The sequence below is a fragment of the Dendrobates tinctorius genome, unplaced genomic scaffold, assembly GCF_039654945.1.
Source record: "Dendrobates tinctorius isolate UK_male_01 unplaced genomic scaffold, ASM3965494v1 ptg000194l, whole genome shotgun sequence".
Taxonomy (NCBI): domain Eukaryota; kingdom Metazoa; phylum Chordata; class Amphibia; order Anura; family Dendrobatidae; genus Dendrobates; species Dendrobates tinctorius.
The window spans coordinates 411,584-432,336 of NW_027361861.1; the positions used below are offsets into that span (position 1 = coordinate 411,584).

At 48.6% G+C, this 20,753-nt stretch overlaps 1 protein-coding gene across 1 annotated transcript in view; it reads left to right on the plus strand.

The window, feature by feature from the left end:
- Positions 1 to 20,753, plus strand: part of CDAN1 (codanin 1) — a 177,906-nt gene that overhangs the window by 142,659 nt on the left and 14,494 nt on the right. Inside the window, exons 18-23 of the mRNA XM_073552672.1 lie at positions 1,669 to 1,802; positions 3,819 to 3,922; positions 4,606 to 4,755; positions 6,664 to 6,727; positions 9,821 to 9,899; positions 9,989 to 10,143. Of these exons, the coding sequence (XP_073408773.1) occupies positions 1,669 to 1,802; positions 3,819 to 3,922; positions 4,606 to 4,755; positions 6,664 to 6,727; positions 9,821 to 9,899; positions 9,989 to 10,143 (686 nt within the window). The remainder of the gene's footprint in view (positions 1 to 1,668; positions 1,803 to 3,818; positions 3,923 to 4,605; positions 4,756 to 6,663; positions 6,728 to 9,820; positions 9,900 to 9,988; positions 10,144 to 20,753) is intronic.

The following is a 20,753-nucleotide window of genomic DNA, read 5'->3' on the forward strand; positions in this document are numbered from 1 at the left end:
GGCTGAGCCTAGAAGGAAAGAACAGTCTGTACAGGGCCTACCCATTCCTGAGAGCAGAATCTCTGTCTGGGAAGGTCTTGATGCCTCTTGGAGAAAAGGCAGGTCATGTGGGAATGACACTATGGTACTGTGGTTGGAACTGAAATATCACCAAGCCATAGAGCAGGAAGTGGAGGGGCTTAGACCTAGCGTGCTGAAAAAGTCCACACTATGGGAAAGAAGACATGCGCTCCCATAGGCTGGAAAGCGCGTGTGAGAACCCCTGTGCGCTGATTGGGAACAGACCAGCGCATTAGAGGGATGATCTGAGTACTCCCATAGGCCAGATAGCGTGCGCCCTAATTAGCTGGCGTGCACAGTGGATGGTGTGTACAGGAGAAGTGGAAGCCAGGGAGTAAAGTTTTCTTTGATGTCGGCACATAGGAATGAATGCATGATGTAAGGGGAGAGGAGCTAGAGCATCCATAATCCCTGCAGATGTCTCCCCACTGCCTTCGAGTACGATAACTGTGGAGATGGGAGGGACAGAGCCCGTCTGGTCGAGGTCCCAACTCCCTCTTCTCAATCCAGTGGACGGTATCAGGAGCCCCCAGGTGGGGGGTCCACTGGAAATAAACAGAGCGTCCTCCTTCCTGCACAGTCGTGGACCCAGACTGTGCAGAGGTCGATGTCGACCCTGAGAAAGGGAGGGCTACTGTGGAATGACCACAGTCTTCTTCCCGCTGACACTCTGTGGAGGCTGGGGAAAAGGGCAAATGAGCGTCGCCACGAGCCATCCTGAGACATGCTTAAGTTTCGGGCTAAGGTCTTGCCTCACAGACCAGAGAGGGTATGATGTGGATGTCATCACACTGTTCTCTCGGTCGCATATTTTGGGAAAACAGGGTGAGAAGTTACATCCTGTTTACCTGAAGAGAAGAATCTGAAAAAAAAAAAAAAGCCAAAACGTTAACATACAGACTAGGTGACCTAAGGAGAAAAAAGACGGACGTGGATCAGATCTAAGTCTGCCTCCTGCTGAAGCTAAACTAAAACTGAGGAGCTTTGTGCCAGTCAGTGGGTGTACTATTTTATGCCTACTGTCAGCAGCATAAACCCATGGTTACCTGTGTCCCCCAATGAAGCAATAAATAATAATGCAGGGTTGCAGAGAGTAAGGGTACCGTTACACTAAGCGATGCACCAGTGATCCCGACAACGATATGGATCGCTGGTGCATCGCTAAGTGGACGCTAGTGAGCTGCCACACAGGCAGATCTCACCAGCGACATAGCAGCGGTCGGGGGTCGCTACTTATCTGTCAGATGCGGCGATCCTGACGTCCTCCCGCACGCGTCGCTCGTCGGCGCCACAGGAAGCACCCGACGAGAAATGGTCCAGGACGTTCTCGCGTGATCAGCGATAACCAGCGGGGGAGCCGGTCGCAGGTAAGTATCAGACATAGTGATATTGCTAGCGATATCGCTGCTGCGTCACAAAACCAGTGACGTTTCAGTGATATTGCTAGCGATCTCGCTGTGTGTAACGGGGGCTTAATTCAGAAAAAATGTGCAATTTGTCATGGTGGGACCTGTGTACATTGTACTATCTTAATCCTGCTGAAATTTGAATAATGTACATTTTCCGGCCATGAAAGAGATTTCCTTGACATCATGTTTTGTTCTGCAGGAGAACTGAAGAAGCTGCTTGTTTCTTTTGTGGCTGGCTGTGGAGCGAAGAATGGGGGTTTTGTAAGAAAAATTACTCCAACTGCTGCAGAGCCCCTAATGCCTAAACCAACTTCATTACAGAAAAAGCTTCAAGTAAATTGTCCGAGTATATTTTATAATCTATATTTTATTCAGAAAATTCTAATAAAGGATACATCAATTAGTTAATATTGAAGTTGGGGAAGACTCTTATGACGGGATGATGGTGATCAGTTGTGTGACTCTGGACAGGGGACCCTCAATATGATATTCATTTGTCTTATTACCTTCAAAAACCCCTTTAAAGGGAATCTGTCTCCTATTTTTTGCCCTATGAGATGCAGCCACCACCATCAGGGGCTTATCTACAGCATTCTGTAATGCTGTAGATAAGCCCCTGATGTAACCTGAAAGATAAGAAAAACGAGTTATATTATACTCACGGGGGGGTGTCTGGGTCCGATGGGTGTCGCTGTCCGGATCCAGCGTCTCCTATCTTCTAGGGATGATCTCCTTGCTGTTGAGGGCAGACCAGACTACTGCAGTGCGCAGGCGCCGGGAAAGGTCAGAGAAGTCCGGCGCCTGCGCACTGCAGTACTCTGGTCTGCCCTCAACAGACCCTCAACTAACATGAGAGATCCTCACTGCGCAGGCGCGAGATTCTCAGCTCCACAGGGGGGAATACATCATAACACACTGCAGGGCGGAATCTGGGGCCTTGGCTACACGCAGGCACAATATCCTTACATCACCACCTGATGTAAGTTCCCGGGCAGCACGCACGGTGCATGCCTGAGAAATGTTTGCAGAGCGTAGGCGCCAGTCATGTAACGAGGCACACAGGAGGCGGCGCACGGAGGCAAGAGAGGGATGATGGACGGCTGCGAGGCGGTTAAGACAGAAGGAGAAAACAAACCTCCATGATGCAATAGAGGTATGGTGGGCAATTTATAAAAGTCTTTATTTCAGCGTTTCTAGGGATAATAAACATAAGAGCCACCTTCACAGAATGCAGCCTTAGTGCTGCTGAAGGTGGCTCTTTAACATTAATGGGCCCTGGGGGGTGACCGGTTCCCTTTAATTTAAGAATTGATGTAAACCTAGTATGCAAGGCTGTCTCTGATTTCCTATATTCAACCGTGACTAGCTCATTATTTATTACACTAGATTATGGCTCGATGCTATAGCATCACACCTCTTGCCATGTTAACCCTCAACACACACACTCCTCTCACCTTTCACCATCTCCACTCACTCCACATACGACCCCTTCTCTCACTCCGTCTCTCATACTCACGCCGTCATCGCCGCTGCTCAACGATCCCCGACATCATCTTCCGCCGGTGCCTTCCTGGATCCAGACGTTGTCCACACCGGCGACATGTTCTTGCGGCGACGCCATCTTGAGTATCGTGAAATCCCGCGATACTCAAGATGGCGTCGCCGGAAGAACATGTCGCCGGCGTGGACGACGTCTGGATCCAAAATAGCGTCGGCGAAATCGCGCCATCTTGAGTATCGCGGGATTTCGCCGATCCAAAATAGCGTCGCCGCAGGAACATGTCGCCGGCGTGGATGCCGTCGGGATCCAAAATGGCGTCCGCGAGATTTCGCCGACGCCATTTTGGATCCCGGCGTCCTCCACGCCAGCGACATGTTCTTGCGGCGACGCCATCTTCAGTATCGCGGGATTTCGCCGATCCAAAATGGCGTCGCTGCAAGAACATGTCGCCGGCGTGGAGGACGTCTAGATCCAGGATGGCGCCGGCGGAAGAAGATGTCGGGGATCGTGGATCAGCGGCGATGACGGCGTGAGCATGAGAGACGGAGTGAGAGAAAGGGTCGTATGTGGAGTGAAAGAGTGAGTGGAGATGGTGAAAGGTGAGAGGAGTGTGTGTGTTGAGGGTTAACATGGAAAGAGGTGTGCGGTGACGTCACCGGTTACAACTGGACGGAAGTTGTTACATCCGGAAGCTGCTTAGGGCATTTATTATTATAGATATGGCAACGCCAGTATTCCAAAAGTTATTAGGATTATGATATTTTCCAAATAGCTTTCATTAGATTACAATTCATGCTGAACAAAAATTTAAACCAATTATTTTTTTTCTCATTTGCTGTTTTCCACAGACTGAACTGGAACAAGCCTTCTTCCACAACCAGCCTCCATCTCTACGCAGATCTGTTGAGTTTGTGGCTGAAAGAATTGGATCAAATTGTGTAAAACACATCAAGTAAGTGTTTGGATCTTTACATAAACTTCCACCTTTTAGCATCGTGTCGTTTTACGGAGCATTTTTATTTTAGTTTTACATAAGGCTTAATTTCAATTGGCACTTGTTTTTATTTGTTCACTTCAATGTTGTGCCCTATTGTCAGAAAAATGTTTGTTTTTTTCACTTGCATCAATCATTGTTTTTAATACCCTGCACGATATAATTCCCTAACTTCAATGTAAACCTGTTATATTCACAATGGGGACGATTTGGTTTCTAAACAACTTAAGCTTTTGTAATGCGGAAATTCAGACAAGATGCACTTTCTCCTGTTGTTATTAAGGCTCAAATTAAAGAGAATTTGTCAACTAAAATATGGTGTTTACTTGGAAAACATAGTGATAATCTGCAGGTGAATGCCATTTTTCTCCTGTAGCTGCTATTCCAGTTTGGCAGACTAACATGTTTAAAACAGTATTTACTTACACATTTGCATTATATCTGCAGGTAAATATTGTTCTTCCTTATATTTTTTTTTTTTTTTTTTAAGCTGACAGGTTCCCTTCAAACACACTGTCCCAGTGCTGCTAACCACTGAGCCAGTCAGATGCCCATTATAATTTGCTTTTTTTCATACTTGTCTATGTGGCAGAGACATTACATTGTCAAATATAACATTCATTTCCATCTCTTAATTTAAGGGCAACTCTGGTGGCAGATCTTGTGAAACAAGCAGAGGCTATCCTAAAGGATAAAATGACAGAGGACAGTGCGGAAAATAGCAAGATTCTTGATAGCGTGTGTGCCCGGCTCTGTGAGGATGGACGTCAGGCTCTGCACAAAGGCAGAGAGTAAGCAGATTAAGATACAATGTTCAGCTCACCCTTGTTTTAGATGTGTTTTTGGTAACAGATTGCAGATCCTGCTTTCCTGATTCACTGCCATCTTTCCAGCTGTCACTAAGGCTTGGTTCATATTGCGTTATGGCAATCCGTTTAACGGATCCATTAAACGGATGTGCTAAAAATGAGCCCAAAATTGTCTCTTTGTGGTGTATTTTTACCATCGCATTAACTCGTGGCTGCGTTATGTTGAATTGCGTCTGCCTTCGTTTGCAGTAGAGTACTATGGCAGAACAAACGTTTCCGTTCACTGTGCGTTCGCCGTACCGGACCCGAAAATGTGGTAGTCCTCATTGGAAGGCGCGTCACAAACTAACGGACCATTGCAAATGCATGCCGATTTTGACATGCGTTAGGAACCGTTACACTAATGGAAGTCTATGGGTGCATTAACATGTCTGTTACATTGCGTTAGTACTGCTTACAAACGGATCCGTTAAACTGATTGCCCTAATGTAATGTGAACCTAGCCTAACGCTCTGAGCAGAACACTAAGTTTTGGGAGACTGTGTGGAAATTAATCGTACTTTGATTGGCAGAGGCCTTTCAGGGGGAAGAGCAATCTATTTAGAGCTGTGCAGCTATTGGTGAATCTCTGTATTATGTGCTGGAAGGCCAAAAAATGTTTTATTCAAGAGATGAGTGCTTGTTATTTGTTAAATCAGATAACAAGCTGATAACATTCTTATAATTTTTTTTTTTGTCAAAAGGGTTATTTTCTTTCAATTTTAGTATTTTATCTGAGCTGCGTCTTGTAAAACAACAAACTGCCCCATACTCTCTTTCTGCTCCACCAGTAGGGGTACTTCACACTAAGCGAGATCGCTAGCGAGATCACTGATGCGTCACCGATTTTGTGACGCAACAGCAATCTCGCCAGCGATCTCGCTGTGGGTGGCACACACCAGCGACCGGCCCCCTCGCTGGGAATTGCTGATCGTGAAGGAATGTCTTGGGCCTTTTTTGATCGTTGGTCTCCCACTGGCCAGCATGCATCGCTTGTGGCAGCGGGAGACCAACAATCAGCAAGCTCCCAGCGCTTAGTTACCTGCTGTTTACCCTGGATAACAGCTCCCAGAGCGAGCACGCTGGTATCCAGGGTACACAGCGGGTAAGTAAGGCTTCGCGCGCTTATTTCCCCGCTGTTTACTCTGGATACCAGCTCCCAGCATCTGCTTACAGCGCTGGGTGCTCGCTGATCGTTGGTTTGAGTCTGCCTGTTTGACAGCTCCCCACGAATCATGTAGCGACGCACCAGCGATCCTGACTAGGTCGCATCGTTGTCGGGATCGCTGGTGCATCACTAAGCGAGACGGGACCCTAAGGCTTGTCCCGGTATCTATCATTGGCTGCGGCGCTGAGGTCACCTTGACAGTACAGCTGGCAGTCTGTGAGCTCAGCTACTCTACCAGTGTAGACACTTCAGAGCTACTGAGCTCACGGATTGGCCACTATACTGTCAACGTGACATCATTGCCTCAGCCAATGTCATACATTGGGAGCTGCAGTAGAGACTCGCCATTGGACCTGGGGAAGGTGAGTACAGCATGGTTTATTTTGTATAACAAGATGCAGCTGGGATAGAAATTTAATGGAAAGGGAATAAACCCTTTTAAGCATTTTTACGTTTGATTTATTGTATTTGTGAAGGAGATGAAATCTAATCTGGCAGCATGTTTAGGCAAATAGTTGAGGCTAATGTCTTAAGATTCCAAGAACCATGTCTCTTCCATTGTTTTTCTGCTTGCTGGCTACTGCTGGAAACATTGTTTTTATTAAACTCTTCTTTGCTTTGTTAGATACTTTGAGGTAACAAAAAGTGTGGCAAATGATAAACCAATATTCACTCCTTTGTAGATACTGCAAAAAGAAGGCTCCGGAGGCTGTCCAAGCGCTGTTACCTGAGGAGACATCTGCATGTGTGAGTTGGATTAGTGTTGATAATTTTTTTTTTTTTTTTTTTTCTTTTAAACATGGGGTGTTCCCCTCGTTTGTTGAAGCAACGTTGCTTCTAAAGGGCCTGTCACATTAAGAGATATCGCTAACAATATCGCTATAACTTGTGACGTTATAGCGATATTGCTAGCGATATCGCTGTGTGTGATACTTGCCTACAACCCGCTCTCCCGCTGGTTATCGCTGATCGCGCGAGAACAGGCTGGACTGTTTCTCGTCGTCAGCTTCCTGCGGCGCTTCCTGCTGTGACGACGAGCGACGCGTGGAGCCGGGCGGGAGGACGCAGGATCGCCTGGTGTGACAGGTAAGTAGCGATCCCCGTCCCCAGCGATGTCGCTAGTGAGATCTGCCTGTGTGGCAGCTCACTAGCGACCACTTAGCGATGTACCAGCGATCCTGACCGCGTCATATCGCTGGTCGGGATCGCTGGTACATCGCTAAGTGTGACAGTACCTTTAGTGAATGATATGTATCACATATGTGCATTTACCATTCAGAAAGATAGTGTAGTATTTTACAAACTAGCCTATGTACCTTTTGGTCATAGTGTGTGTGTGGGGGGGGCTTAGATACTATTATACATTTCAAGGTTTCACAGATGCACTTGTTTTCGAGATTATTTTTTTACATTTTCATATGTACAGCTGCAAGCCCTTGTGCTTAGTTGTTCTTCCCAATGAAGAATACGCTTTTGTTGAAATCAGGTTTTTGTGTTTATTGTATATTTTTTGCCAATTTTTTTTGTCAATATTACAATCTGTAGTAAAAACTAAAAATCTTGCAAGTTTCACGTTGTTATTTTTCTAAACGTCTTCTTCTTCCAGGTAGCTTTTGTTGTTTCAGGAAAGTTACATCTTCATTAGCAGCAATAAATTGACTCAGACTCTATCTTTTGTATTGAAGTATCTAATGAGTGTGCAAAAGTCATTGTAAAGGGGGAAGGAAATCCATGACATCGCCTACTGTGAATGGTGGATCCTGTGTTATCAGCTGTGTATAGATCAGTTACCCAGCATTGTAAACTTGGCTGTCCAGGGGCGGGACTACAGCGGTCGCATCTGTGACAGGGCCTGTCCTTAGTGGGCCCGATCGCGGAGCTACAGCCGCTCATTGGCTGTGCAGCTCCATTCTTTGGCTGCCAGCCAGGCTGCAATTGGCTGCTCTGTGCGCACAGGACCTGTGGTGAGGTCACAGGAGGGGAGGAGTCAGGGGTCACATGATCAGGAGCCTCTTGTATGCAGGACTCTGCTGTGCTGGTTGTCATGGTGCACTGCTGGATGAGGATAAGTTTATGTGAGGGGTCAGGAGGGGTTTACAGGGTGGATGTAGCAGAGCCGTGTGCAGGGCCGGACTGGCTATCTGGCAATTCTGACAAATGCCAGAAGGGCCTGTCTGGGAGTGGGCCACTTGGCTGCTACGTTGTTAACAGAATCGGTGTTCTCAAGACACCTATTCTGTTAAGAGCTTTGACGAAGCACAAAGTTGCTGACTCCGTCAATTACCCCAGCAGGCCACGGGTATCATTGAAAATATTGGTCTTATAGTAAATATTGCTTTCCTCCATCCAGGGTAATATTCCTAAATATATCCCATCTGGTGCTTGGGGAAAGTGCATGGGCCTGTGTGATTTCAAATGCCAGGGCTCAATTTCGGTCCCAGTCCGTACCTGGCCGTGTGTGTGTACAAGGTGTATGGAGAGGAGCCGTAAGTGTACGAAGTGTATGGAGAGGAGCCGTATGTGTACGAAGTGTATGGAGAGGAGCCGTATGTGTACGAAGTGTATGGAGAGGAGCCGTATGTGTACGAAGTGTATGGAGAGGAGCCGTATGTGTACGAAGTGTATGGAGAGGAGCCGTATGTGTACGAAGTGTATGGAGAGGAGCCGTATGTGTACGAGGTGTACGGAGCGGAGCCGTGTGTGTATGAGGTGTACGGAGTGGAGCCGTGTGTTTACGAGGTGTACGGAGCGGAGCCGTATGTGTACGATGTGAGCAGAGCCGTGTGTGTACGGAGCGGAGCCTCGCGCGTACGAAGTGTACGGAGCGGAGCCGCGCTCGTATTTTGGCACTGGGGGCCCATAACTTTGTTGTTACGCCACTGAGGCTGTCATAATGACTTCTGAAAATTCTTCCTGAAAGGACAGGAAGTATTTCAGAAACTAAAATAACCCTAGTTGCCCTTGTGAAAATTGCTAGCATCTTATCAGCATATGCAAAGGTCATGGTAAAGGTATTGTCAGCTGTGACCAAATAAAGTGAACAGTGGATCCTGTGTTATCAACTTAGTATAACTGTGTTTACCTGTCATTGCAATCCTGACTCTGATGATAGTCTTCTGAAAACTCTTCCTGAAAGAATAGAACGTAGGAGCTGAAAACTGCCCTAGTGGCCATTGTGAAAATTGCAAGATTTCTAATTTAGAGATAGATGGATATATAATAGTGTGTATGATTGTTAAAAGAAAAAAAAAATAATGCGAAAACCTAATTTAAACAGTAGGTTATTTCCTCATGCTATATTTCCATTAAAGCCTTTGCGTGTGCTGTCCTCTTCTCCCGCAGTCATATGACTATGCTAGCTGTGACTTTGGTGGAAAATGACAGCTCAGAATCATTTTCTTAAAGCCATTTTGGTTTAAAATGCTGACCATTTTCCATAGTGAGGAATTGTGGAGACAAGAGATGCCTTAGCTGCTGTAGATACCAAATGATAGGGGGTCTCCTTCCTTTTAGAGGAATAATAATAATCTTTATTTTTATATAAGCGTGAACATATTCCGCAGCGGTTTACAGTTTGCGCACATTATCACTGTCCCCAATGGAGCTCACAATCTAAATTCCCTACCAGTATGTTTTTGGTATGTGGGAGGAAACCGGAGTACCCAGAGGAAACTCACGCAAACAAGGGGAGAACATACAAACTCCTTTCAGATGTTGTCCTTGGTGAGATTCGAAACCAGGACTCCAGTGCTGCAAGGCTGCAGTGCTATCCACTGAGCCACCGTGCTGCCACCGATCTATATTATGGCTAATCCTTATGTATTGCTCTTTATACCCTAGGTTCTACGTAGTGCTGAAGAAATTGCGGTGTCTTTGGCAGTAGAGAAGGGCTGCACATGGCTGAATACAAACATTGCAGGTAGCATCAGCAACATCTACCCTACAGGAAATTATGTCTAGCTGTGTTAATTTTTTCCTATTAATCCTGAAACATTCTGTCTATCATAGCATTAATTAGGAGGGAAGTGAAGGCCACTTTCAATCGCATGGTAAAGTCTCACAGTGCAATACCCTCAGTGGAAGGGACAGATGTAAAGAGAGGGTGTCGGGAAGGCTGTGAGCACAAAGTAACACTTCCGTCCAAGCTTCTTGCAGAAATAAAGGTAGGTGCAGTTTTTTATTTTTCTCATTTGCCTCATTGGGGTACACAGGACTATGGATGTTATGCTGCTGCCACTAGGAGGTTGACACTAACACAAAAAGATTAGCTCCTCCTCTGCAGTATACACCCCACACACTGGCTCCAGGCGAACCAGTTCATGCTTATTGTCTGTAGGATGCACATGGGTCTGGTCTTCAGACCACAATTTTTTAATTTTTATTCTTAATCTTTTTCAAGGATTACAGGGGGCAACGGATCCTTTCAGGGTTCTAATCTCCCCAAACCAACAACAGGTGGGAAACATGGAGTGTCGTCTCCACGTACCCCCTCCTGCACCGTTGACTATGGTATGCCTGATCGCTCTTTTAGGGGCGACAGGTCCTTTAAGGGCACCGCTCTCCCCATACCATCAACAGACGGGAACATGGAGTGTCTCCTCCATGTTGCCCTCTTCTGCAGCCAGGCTTATTACAGCCAGACCAACGACCCTGTCCCATCATTGGAGGGGTTAACCCCTAGGATATCCAGAGACATTTATGACGTCCGTCCGGCCCTCACTGTATCACCACTGATAAACAGCGGCAATGGAACGAGGCGGAGGGTCCCGCTCCACCTCACGACCAACGGGATGGTGACTGAGAGGACGCCCTGCACTTTCCACGCTAGCTACAGCAGCTGACCTGCAGGCAGGACAGTCCAGGCCTTGCGCTTCTTCTTCGGCGGTTTCACAACGGGCTCCTGTAGCACGCACCCGCTATTCTCCAGGGCGATTCCTCTCCCCCTGGGCACACTCCGTCCGGCGCTAAAAAATGTAGGCCTCGGCTTTGGTCTATTCTAGGCCGCAACCCGGAAACCGCCCAGTTGATTGCGTCGCACCATCGGCTCCGCACACACACTTGGCACCTCTCTGAGGCCTTTTTTTTTTTTTTTTTTTCCCTACCGGCTGCCTCTCTACACGTGCAGCTTTCCACTGCACACGGTGATTCTTCACTGGGCTGCATCTCAAACCTACAGACTCCTGGCCGACATCTTTATCTTCCGGCCGGATTTCTACACGAGTGGCCTGTTCAGAGGAGCACAGGACACCGGGAGGACCGTCTCACAGGACCTGGGTAAGATCTGAGTTGCCATACACCCATTGGCCCTTCTCGACAGTAATCACTGGGGCTTAGTAGCCACAACCCCCCCCCCCCCCGTATTGGGGCATATTAGCAGGATCAGGGACATACTGGGGTACACCATCTCACTCTCTAAGACATCCAAGAAGGCTATCAAAAGTGTTTTTTTACCTCATGTACCACCTGCCAGACTTCGTTGCCATGGGGACAGAGTATGCCACTCTGGACGGCCTGTGATCCCAAATGCGCTCAGGAGCCCTCCGCCGCTACTCACCCCAGTGTACCTAGTCCCCATGAGTGGGCTTCATCACTGTTGCAGTACATGGCTTCACTAGCTAAAGCTATGTAATATCTGCAAGATCCCTCCACGGGTCGGTGCATTTGTCTGCCTATCTTAGAGGGTTACTCTACTTCACAGAAACAGTCGGTCAACACTGGCCGTTCTCAATCAAAAAATACTCAGGCATCTAGAAAACAGACCCATAGCACGTCTCCCGGGCTCTCTCATGCCTTGGCATCCGTGAGCGCCATTTCTCGCTCCCCATCACCTGAGGTTCGCAGCACCCAGGACTCTTGAGTATGAGTCTGACGTGCCCCTCAACCTAGACTCACTGGATTATCAGACGACGGTGGATTCTCTCATTGAAGCTGTCAACCAGACATTGAAGGTTGAGGAGGACTCTATTTCTGCACCGGATCACGTGTTGTCCTTCAAGAGGGCCAAATGTTTTCTTCAACCAGTTTTAGGAGGACATAGTTCGGCGGCTTAGGGAGCGACCGGACAATTGCTTGACAGGTCAGAAACCTCTTGAGGCAAGATACCCTTTTTCATTGGATCTGCGGAAGAAATTGGCCGAATCTCCTCCAGTTGATGCACCTGTATCTCGCCTGGCCACCACAACACTCCTGTCCTTACCAGATGGATCCTCCGTTAGAACCCACAGACCGTCACATAGAGAATCTTGTCCGCTCCATTTTTGAAGCCTCGGGCTCAGCACTCTCTCCTCCGTCTTTTGCCGCGATGTAGGTAGCTAAAGCTATGGTTTCTTGGGCAGAAACCTTGACCAGAACCATTCAGGATAGTAAACTTCTCCAGGAGGCAGTGTATCTGGCCAATCAGATCACTCTGTCCGTGGACTATTTGGTGCCCGCTTCTCTGGACGTGGCTAACTCTGCTGCACTTGCAGCATCAAACGCCAACACGATCAGACGGGCACTGTGGCTCAGCAAATGGAAAGTGGACTATGCGTCCAAAAAGTCCCTTATCTCCGGCTTACAAGAGCAGGCGTTTATTTGGAGAGATGCTGGATCAGCTTATCTCTTGACGACACAGGAAGGAAGAGTAAATTTATCACACTGCCCAGGGGTGCTGTCACCTCGAGAGTCGCGCCTTCTTCCTATCAATGTCCTGGAAATCCGGGCAATTCGGTTGTCTTTGCGGCGGGTCCATCACCATCCTGGCGGCGGGTCGTCCCATCCAAGTAAAATCGGACAACGCCACGGCTGTGGCATGATTTGGAACACATTCTCTTGTGGGCCGAGAAGAACCACTCAGTCATCTCAGCAGTTCACATTCCTGGCGTGGAAAACTGGGCGGCAGACTTCCTCAGCCTTCAGGGAGTTGCCTCGGGAGAGTGGTCACTCCATCCGGAGGTCTTCCAACAGATCTGTTACCGATGGGGGACTCCAGACTTGGATCTGATGGCATCAAGACTAAACGCCAAGGTGCCCAAGTTCATAGCTCAGTCCCGGGATCCAGAGGCCTTTGGGGCGGATGCACTGGTCCTTCTGTGGCATAAGTTTCGTCTTCCGTATGTATTTCCCCCACTTCCATTACTCCCGAGTGTCATCAGGAAGATCAAGACAGAGTTTCAGTGGTCCTAGTCGCTCCAGACTGGCCACGCTGGGCTTGGTACGCGAAGCTGGTGCAGCTCATCGTGGACGTTCCCTGGCGACTTCTGGATCGACCAGATTTACTCTCCCAGGGCCCAATTTGCCACCAGAACTCAGGCACTGTGTTTAACAGCCTGGTAGTTGAATCCTGGGTCCTAACCCAATCTGGGTTCTCCCAAGAGGTGGTCTACACTATGTTTAACTCTCGGAAGCCTGTATTGGAGCGCATCTATCACCGCACCTGGAAAGCTTTGTTCGCATGGTGCAGAGAACAAGGTTGTCCCCCTCTCCTTCTTCATTCTCACCATTTTGGAGTTCTTGCAGACCGGTCTGGAATCAGGCCTAGGGATTAGCTCTCTCAAGGCCAGATCTCTGCTTTATCTGTTTTATTCCAGCGCAAGATCGCTTCCAAGCTGCAGGTGAGGACGTTCATTCATGGAGTCTCCCATGTGGTTCCCCTTATAGAACACTGTTGGATGCCCGGGACCTTAATTTGGTCCTGGGTGTTCTACAATATACTCTCTTCGAGCCGCTGCAGAACATCTCTCTGACCCACCTTTCATGGAAGGTCGCGTTTCTTGTCGCGGTGACGTCAATCTGGTGGGTTTCGAAGCTAGCCGCCCTGTCCTATCGAGCTCCTTTCCTAATTTTCCACTAGGACAAAGTGGTTCTCAGGCCGTCCCCGTCCTTCTTGCCCATGGTGGTTTCCTCCTTTCACCTTAATGAGAACATTGTCTTGCCCTCGTTTTGCACGGCACCAGTACACCGTGTCGAAAATTCTCTTCACACTCTGTATCTGATGAGGGTTAACAGAAGAAGGTACAACTCACGGACGGCACCCTTCCGTAAGACGGACGCCTTATTCGTTCTTCCTGAGGGTCATAGGAAGCAACTCGCCGCTTCAAAGTCCACAATATCCAGGTGGATACGCTCGGCTATTCCAAGAGTTACCGTCTCAGGGGCAAGTCTATCCTAGCTGGGATTAAGGCACACTCCACTCGATCAGTGGGTGCTTCTTGGGTCATTTGGCACCAGGCGTCAGCGGAACAGGTTTGCAACGCTGCAAATTGGTCCAGTCTGCACAAGTTCCTAAGCACTACAACATTCACACTCAGGCTTCTGCATATGCGGGCCTGGGCAGACGGCTCTTGCAGGCGGCGGTAGTGCATCTCTAGACAGTCGGTACGTGGGGTGTGATCTGTTATGTCTGTTTCCCACCCAGGGACTGCTTTCGGACGTTCCATAGTCCTGTGTCCCCCAATGAGGCGAATGAGAAACAGGGATTTTTGTGTACTCACCGTAAAATCCTTTTCTCTGGGCCACTCATTGGGGGACACAGCGCCCACCAGGTTTGCCTGAAGGCTTGAATATGGTCTTTGGTATGACGTCTGTATACTCTCATTTTATGTTTCTTAATCTCCTACGGCTTTGGCACGGAACTGGATCACCTGGAGCCAGTGTGTGAGATGTATACTGCAGAGGAGGAGCTAAATAGATTGTGTTTACTTAGTGTCAGCTTCCTAGTGGTAGCAGCATAATACCCATAGTCCAGTGTCACCCAATGAGTGGCTCGGAGAAAAGAATTTTACGGTGAGTACACAAAAATCCCTGTTTTTATCTTCTACCTGTTCTTGTCATGAGACGGATACAACATATCAATAGATCTCCCTATACATATAGGGAACCTGTCAGCTGATTCATGCTGTCCAAAAAACAAGCAGCATTAATCATGGCTGCACAATTCCATCTTGAAGAAATTCTAGTTTGAAGAGATTTTACCTAACCACTCCAGGTGTTTTAACAGGTCTCTACCTATGTACATATGTGGGAGAGGCCTGTCAAAATCACCTGTGACGGCAATGGGAAAACAAGTATTCAAGAACTGAATATTTATAAGTCATCCTTTCGTTGCATTATTTTGAAACATAAAGATACTGTAATTCAATGCTTCAGCCAAAACATACATCGAAGCATAGGCCCCTGATTCGGCAAAACGGATATTGTTCACGCTGGACTTGATAAGGGAGTGTCAGACACGCTTGATTCATTGGGAAGCGTGTGCCTTTCCACAAACCTTACTCCAATCAGGGCCTGAAGTTCAGATTTGTACCGTAAAGCACTCCACATTTCATTATGAATAAGACAAGTAAGCATCGCCACGACTCTGTTCACTTCTGCTCCACATCTTTTTGGTGGAAGTGGCCGAAAGTGGCATCAGCACGCCAAACATTGCAACATCTTTGTAGGCATTTTATGCCAGTTTTCTGGCATAAAAGCTTTGATGAGGCAAGTCCTAATCCTTTGTAGTGTTTTCTCCTTCGCTTCATTGGGGGACACAGGTACTGTGGGTGTATGCTACTGCTGCCTGGAGGCTGACACTAAGTGAAAAAAAGAGTTTAGCTCCTCCGCTGTATACACCCTCGCCCCGATTGCGGGCAGAAATCAGTTTATGCTTAGTGTCTGTTGGAGGCACACGTCTGTTTTTTCTTCAGACTTTTTTTTTTTTTTTTTTTTTCCTCCCCATGAAGATTAGACTGGGACAACGGACCTTATTGAAAGGGTCCGATTTCCCCAAACCAACAACAGGCGAGCACGTACAAGTGTCGCCTCCACGTATCCTCTCCCGCAACGTGGGACACGATGCCGGACTTGGCACTGACCACCCCTAGGTATTGAAACCATGGGCTGTACAGAGGCACAAGCATAGTCCGTGCGGCCCCCACTGCTCCACCAATGCTTGACTGCCAATGCTAAACTGCGGTGCTGCAAGGCGGCGGACGGTCGATTTCCTCGCCCCAGAGTGATGCCTGGCAGACTCAGCATGTCCGGAAAAGCGAAGACACACACGTTTCTATACGCTGCATGCATCTCTTCTCGGGCCGCTTTTCCGCAGGCGCAGAGCAAGCGATTATGCGAAGCTTGCGAGTCCGAACGCGCCCAGGAGCCCTCCCCTGGGACCAGTGTTCCAGACCCCCTCGGAGTGGGCCCTATCACTATCACAGTCCATGGCGTCGCTTACAAGAGCAATTGAATCCCTTCACGCCCCAGATAGGGGCAGGGACAGTGGCTCGCCTGTCTTAGAGGGGTCCTCTACCTCACAGGAGCCTCCGGCCTGCAGGGGCCGCTCTCACTCCAGGCAGACCCGGGGGAAACGAACCCACATGGTGTCTCCTGGTCCATCCGGTGCCTCGGCATCCGTGAGTTCCGCTTCCTACTCCCCGTCACCAGTGGTAGATAGCGAGGAAACCTCAGATTTTGACTCGGACGGACCATTTGACCTGGATACTCCGGGGTCTCATGAAACAGTGGACAGCCTTTATCGAAGCAGTCAACCAGACTTTAGGAATTGAGGATGATTCCACCTTGGCTTAAGGTCATAAGGTTGCATTTAAGCGACCGCATAGAGTATTTTGCACTCACCCAGAGTTCGAGGACCTAGTGTAGCGACGCAGGGAACGGCCGGACAGACGCTTCTCGGGTCAGAAGGCCCTCGAAGAGAGGTATCCGTTTGCCCCGTACCTCTGTATAAAGTGGACGGAATCCCCAACAGAGGATCCACCCGTGTCATGCTTTGCCTCTAGGACCCTGTTATTCATACCTAGTGGTTCTTCTATTAAGGATCCCACGGATCGTCTCATAGAAAGCTTGGCTCGTTCAGTATTTGAGGCATCAGGGTCAGCACTCTCCCCCTCGTTCACAGCAACGTGGGTAGCCAAGGCCATGATTTCTTGGTCAGAAGCATTAAACAAGCCTTGCAGGATAGGGACCTACCTCCAGAAGTATCAGAGATTGCGAATCAGAAGGCTATGGCTGGGGATTACTTAATGTGTCTTTGGATGCGGCCAAATGCGCGGCACTTTCCATTAGGAGAGCTCTATGGTTAAGGACATGGCGGGCCAATTCCACCTCCAAGAAGTCCTCGACTCCTCTGCCTTATCAGTGCGGCTGCCTATTCGGAGAGAAGTTAGATCAGCTCATCTCTGACTTCACAGGAGGGAAAAGAGGTTTATTACCTCAACAAAAGGTCAAACCGCCGTTTCGCCACCAGTTTCAGGCACGGTTTCGGGCCTTTCGCAACCCCAGGTGGACTACAGCGGTCAATCCTGCCGCTTCAGGTCGCCTCAACCAGGATAGAGATTGGCAGGTCTCATATAGAGCTAACCCGTTGGGGAGAACGTGTACGCACCAGCCCAAGTTGAGGGGATCCAGGTCCCAAAGATCTTCAGCCAAATGACTCGAGGCATTTGTCAGGCGACACCGGAAAGGTAGGCGGCAGCCTACTCTGGTTTCGCCACGTTTGGCTCTATGTCGCGCCCAAGAGCTGGTGTCTTCAGGATACAAGATAGAGTTTGTCAGATGTCCTCCAAGACGGTTTTTTCTTTCCCGTCTTCCCAGGGTGGATACCCGGCAAGGGCTTTGCGAGGAGCCATCAAATCGCTCCAGTGCAACGGAGTCATTATTCCCGTGCCAGAACACGAAAAGGCTCATGGCTTCTATTCCAACCTATTCGTGGTTCCCAAAAAGGACGGGACTATCAGACCTGAAGTTCCTGAACAAATTCATCAGGGTCAGACATTTCCGGATGGAGTCTCTCCGTTCAGTCATATCGGCCATGGGGCAGGGAGAGTATTTGGCCTCTATCGATATCCAGGCCGCCTATCTACATATCCCCATTTTCCCTCCGCATCAAAGGTTTCTGCGCTTCGCCATCAACAATCTACATTTTCAGTTCGTAGCGCTGCCCTTCGGGCTAGCGACCGCCCCCAGAGTATTCACGAAGCTCATGGCAGTCGTCACGGCCATCTTGCACTCTCAGGGCATAGTCGTCTTACCTTACTTGGACGACCTCTTCGTCAAGGGCCATTCAATGTGGGCATGCGAGGAAAGTGTCAGCATTACGCTAGATACACTTTCCCGCCTAGGGTGGTTGGTCAACGTGAGGAAATTGTCCCTTGTCCCAGCCCAGAGGATTTCCTTTTTAGGGATGATCTTCGACACTTGCCGAGGGTTGATAATTCTCCCTCAGGACAAGGCTCTAGCTCTCCGGCAGGGAGTCCGGACACTTCACCAACCAGTCCCTCATACCATCTGCTTCGGGATAAGAATTCTAGGGAAAATGGTGGCAGCAATGGAAGCGATACCGTTCGCCCAATTCCATCTTCGCATTTTTGGCAGCCTGGGACAAGAACCCTTTCACGCTCAATCGCCGGTTGGCCTCTCAGGTCAGTCGCTCGCGTGGTGGATAACCGGCTCCCCTCTGCTTCAAGGGAAACCCTTTCCCCCAGATCATTGGTTGGTGGTGACAACCGATGCCAGCCTCCTCGACTGGGGAGCGGTTTTTCACCACCACACGACCCAAGGACGGTGGTCCCCGCAGGAGGCATGCCCTCCCGATCAACGTGTTGGAGATACGAGCAATCCGGCTGGCTCTGCGACATTTTCATCACCTTCTGGCAGGCCGCCCCGTCCGGATTCAATCAGACAACGCCATGGTGGTGGCTTACATAAATCATCAAGGGGGCACCCGTAGCATGCAAACCATGGGCGAGGTAGGGTACATTCTTCATTGGGCCGAGAAGAATCGCTCTGTGATATCGGCAGTCCACATCCGGGGCGTGGAGAACTGGGCGACTGACTTCCTCAGCTGGCAGAGTCTTGCGTCCGGGGAGTGGTCTCTACACCCCGAGATTTTCCAACAGATTTGCCAACGGTGGGGGACACCGGATGTGGATCTGATGGCCTCTAGAGTGAACGCCAAGGTACCCACGTTTGTTGCTCGGTCCATGGACCCGCAGGCAACCGCTATGGATTCGTTGGTTCTGCCATGGAACCAGTTTCGCCTCCCATACCTATTTCCCCCGCTGCCTCTGCTCCCGAGAGTCATCAAGATGATCAAAACAGAAAGGGTTCAGCGATTCTGCTGGCCCCAGACTGGCCTCGCCGAGCGTGGTACGCAGATCTGGTGCAGCTGCTCGCCGACGTCCCTTGGCGACTGCCAGAGCGCCCAGATCTACTGTCCCAGCGTCCAATCTTCCACCCAAGCTCAGGGGCCCTATGTTTGACGGCATGGCCGTTGAATCTTGGATTCTAACCCAGGCAGGGTTTGGGCGTGAGGTGGTCGCTACAATGATTAGCGCCCGGAAGCCGGCCTCAGCACGTATTTACCATCACACCTGGAAGGTTTTCTTTTCTTAGTGTAGAGGCCGCGGTTGTGCTCCGCTAGAATTCTCTATCCCCAACATCTTGGCCTTTCTCCAGTCTGGCCTAGACTCAGGGTTACCTCCAAGCTCCCTTAGGAGACAGATATCTGCTTTATCCATCCTGTTCTAGCGCCGAATTGCTACCAATTTACAGGTGAAGACGTTCAGCCAAGGAGTCTCCCATTTGGTACCCCCTATAGAATCATAGAATCGTAGAGTTGGAAGGGACCTCCTGGGCCATCTGGTCCAACCCCCTGCTCAAAGCAGGATTCGCTAAATCATCCCAGTCAGATGTCTGTCCAGCCTCTGTTTGAAGACTTCCATTGAAGGAGAACTCACCACTTCTCGCGGCAGCCTGTTCCACTCATTGATCACTCTGTCAAAAAGTTTTTTCTAATATCTAATCTGTGTCTCCTCCCATTCAGTTTCATCCCATTGCTTCTAGTCTTTCCTTGTGCAAATGAGAATAAAGTTGATCCTTCTACAATGTGACAGCCCTTTTAGATATTTGTAGACAGCTATTAAGTCTCCTCTCAGTCTTCTCTTTTGCAAACTAAACATTCCCAAATCCTGCAACCTTTCCTCATAAGACAGGGTTTGCAGACCGGTCACCATTCTGGTCGCTCTTTTCTGAACTTGCTCCAGTTTGTTGATGTCTTTTTTAAAATGTGGTGCCCAAAACTGGACACAATATTCCAGATGAGGTCTGACCAAAGAGGAGTAGAGGGAAATAATGACTTCACGTGATCTAGACTGTATGCTTCTGTTAATACATCCTAGAATTGCATTTGCCTTTTTTGCTGCTGCATCACACTGTTGACTCATATTCAGTCTGTGATCTATTAGTATACCTAAGTCTTTCTCACATGTGCTGTCACTTAGCCCTATTCCTCCCATTCTATATATGGTTTTTTCATTTTTATTGCCCAGATGTAGTACTTTGCATTTCTCCCTGTTAAAAACCATTCTGTTAGTTGCTGCCCACTTCTCCAGTTTATTTAAATCTTTTTGAATCCTCTCTCTCTCTTCTCTAGTATTAGCTATCCCTCCTAGCTTTGTGTCATCAGCAAATTTAATCAGTTTACCCTCAATTCCTTCATCTAAATCGTTGATAAAGATGTTGAACAATACAGGGCCCAGGACAGAGCCCTGTGGTACCCCACTTGAGACATTCTTCCAACTGGATGTGCAGCCATTTACGACCACTCTTTGGGTCCGATCACTAAGCCAGTTATGAATCCACCTAACAGTTGCCTTGTCCATTCCATACTTAGTCATTTTTTCAATAAGGATTGTATGAGAGACTTTGTCAAATGCTTTGCTGAAGTCAAGATATACTATATCTACAGCATTTCCTTGATCCACCCAATCAGTGATACCGTCATAGAAGGAAATTAAGT